Raw genomic sequence first — 2,735 nt, forward strand, 5'->3', positions numbered from 1 at the left:
CACACACACACACACACACACACACACACACACACACACACACACACCCTCTGAAACCCAGAGCTTAGTAAAGAACCCACATAGAAATCATTAGATTCTAATAGTCCCCTTCCTCAAGAATGATTTATCTCAGCACATAATTTTTCCAGTGGAAGTCATCTTTCTACCAATGATTCCAGGCTCGCTGAATATTATTTAAAAGACAAGTTAATACGTGCCATAATCCTGGTTTCATAAGACATAGAAAAATTCCCAACTTTAATGTAGGGTGTCTGTGGCATTACAGCTGCACCCAAGTAGAATTAAAACATGAACATTGGAAGACTGACCAAGTAATCTTGTTTTCTTGAACTTGTTCTGATGGAGTTATCCGTGTGGCTGTTGGGCATGGCTATGGCTTTCTTTGTATGCGCGTGCACACACATGCGCGCACACACACACACACACACTCATGCTTGAGTGAGGCACTGTCTTCTAAAAATTTAGGAACCTGTATACATGTGACAAGAGAAACCCCCAAACAAAACCAAAAACCAAAACAAACCAAACACAACACTCCAACCCCATCAACTCTTTCAAGTGTGTGTTATGTGGGGACATGAACAGCCACTGCTGAATTGGTGACTTTTGAAAGGGAACCCCCAGAGATGTCATCTACTCCGAAGTCCGTTTATCTCTCAACTGCACCCAAATAAAAAGGTGGGGAGTGTGCCAGGCCCTCCTGCAAGTCAGACGCTGAGAAGGATTAGTTGTGTACTAATATTCTTACAACATACTAAATCCCGTAACCCTATTACAAAATCTATCCTCTAGGCAGCTTCCCCCAAACTTACGGTCCAACCGTGTAAAAACAGTCATAACCTAAAACCATTACCACCGAAGAAAAAAGGGGTGGGGGGTGGAGAGAGGTGAGAAAGAGAGGAGAGCGGCCCTGGACACAGTGCCCCTAACACTTTACTGCTTCTTAGGACAATGAATCAGCTTTAGGGGAGAAAAAAAAAAAAAAAAAAAAGGAAGAAAAAGGAAAGAGATGGAGAGAGGAAGAAAGAATGAGGAAAAAAAGAAAAGGAAACTTGATTCAGTTACTTAATTAACTTACCTCAAAGCTCAAAGAAACTAAAAAAAAAAAAAGTCTAATAAATAATAATGGTAAGAGGTAGTGAACTCCTTTTATGCCATTGCTTTATGAGAAGCCTTAACTATTAAAAATTCCAGATTCAGAAGGCGACAGGCGAAAAGGCAAAGATGTACCAGACATCATTTCTTCCTCAAGCCCGAAGCCCCGAGTCTTTGGCTCCCTTTTTGAAAATGTGTGAAATCGGCACAAATTTACAAAACAAAACACAAAACCAAACCAAACCCGAAAAAACGCTTTCTTCTCCTCCCGTTTGGTTTTTCCTACAAATATTGGGAACTTGAACAGTATTCCGGGGTGGAAGGGCTCCCCAGAAACTTTAGGCAAGGTGGGTGTGGGGGCGAGAAGAAACCAGCTGAGAAAACCGGGGAAAATATTCGGAGCTGTTGCTGCGGCCTTGGGTAAATTTCACCCCGATCTACCTCGCATCCCCGGTTTGGCCTCGGGTGGAAAGCGGGGTTCGGGGGCTCAGCTCAGCGGACTAAAATCGCAGACACTCACTCGGGTAAGGCTTGAAGCTGGGGAAAGTACTGGGGTTGGGGGGTGCAAATATTTGTAAAGCCATTTTCTTAACGGGTCTCAGTTCTCCCCACTTTCTCACAGGGACCCCTATGCCAGCAGTCTCCTTTCCCGACAGCCGGGGTGCCGGGAGTGGGAGTCCCGGCGACTTTGCCTCGGCTCTGCGCGGGTCCCCGAGCCCCAGCTCTGCTGAGAAGCAGGCCTCTGGGGAAGGAGCCCGGGGACCGCGGGGCCCGGGCGGCCGCAGAGTTTAGTGGACAGAAGTGCCGATCCCAGGCCACACTTATGAGCCCTGTCGGGTTCAGTTCCCTCCTCCATACCCCAAAAAGCGGCCCGGGACTTGAGCATTCCGAGTGGCATCCGGAGCCGCGGAGCCCCCGCCGGGGTTGCCCTCGTCCTCCCGCGGCCGAGGGGCGAGCATCGTGCCGGGGACCGAACCGGGCGCCGCTCCTTCGCCTGCGGCGCTGGGCCTGGGAACTCGGAGGCCCCTAAAGTGAACCCCCCTCAGGGACAAGGAGGGACTCGAGGTGTCCTCCCTCCGTACCCTAAATCCCCTGCCGGGATCTCTCCTACTCTCGGCCTCAGCGCTCTCACACAAACTTTGTTCTAGACTTGTTCATTCCCTTCGGGACCCCGCAGTTGTCGCCTCCACCCGAGAAAGCCAATGCCTCTGTTTCGGGGGGGAGGGGGTGTTCTCCTCTGGCCGGAGAGCCCCCCCCCCCCCAGCCCTGGAAAAAGACCCTTACGATTCCTGGAAGCACGGGGTACCACGATCCTCTGCGGGAGCACACCCAATCCAGAGATTTCTTCGGGGCTGGGCAGGGGGTGCATGTACTGGGAGAAAAGACGCCGGGATAAACTTGGGTAGCCGGCCCCCAACACTGTCCCCCGTCCGCCTGCACTGTGTCTCGGAAGGAACCAGCAGCAAAGAGCACCCTCCACCCCTGCCGCGACCCCAGCAGGTCCGGCACGGGCGCCCCGACACAGGTCCCCGTCTTCTGGTAGCTCTGAGCCCCTAAAGTCACCCCATTCCGCCGCGCCGGCCCAGGTGGAGTGTGAGCGCTTTGGGGGGGGCGCGGCA

The 2,735-nt window shown here is 52.0% G+C and overlaps 1 protein-coding gene across 5 annotated transcripts in view; it reads right to left on the reverse strand.

Moving 5' to 3' along the window:
* Window positions 1–2,735, reverse strand: part of SALL1 (spalt like transcription factor 1) — a 16,320-nt gene that overhangs the window by 11,894 nt on the left and 1,691 nt on the right. The window contains exon 1 of one of the 5 annotated variants that reach the window (XM_040498004.1): window positions 2,401–2,657. The exons of the other annotated variants lie outside the window; for them this stretch is intronic. Coding sequence (XP_040353938.1) covers window positions 2,401–2,485 — 85 coding nt within the window. The 5' untranslated portion in view covers window positions 2,486–2,657. Of the gene's footprint in view, window positions 1–2,400; window positions 2,658–2,735 lie in introns of those variants that run through there. 5 annotated transcript variants of the gene reach the window in all.

The sequence above is a fragment of the Herpailurus yagouaroundi genome, unplaced genomic scaffold (genome assembly GCF_014898765.1).
Source record: "Herpailurus yagouaroundi ecotype Mexico unplaced genomic scaffold, PumYag 190, whole genome shotgun sequence".
Taxonomy (NCBI): domain Eukaryota; kingdom Metazoa; phylum Chordata; class Mammalia; order Carnivora; family Felidae; genus Herpailurus; species Herpailurus yagouaroundi.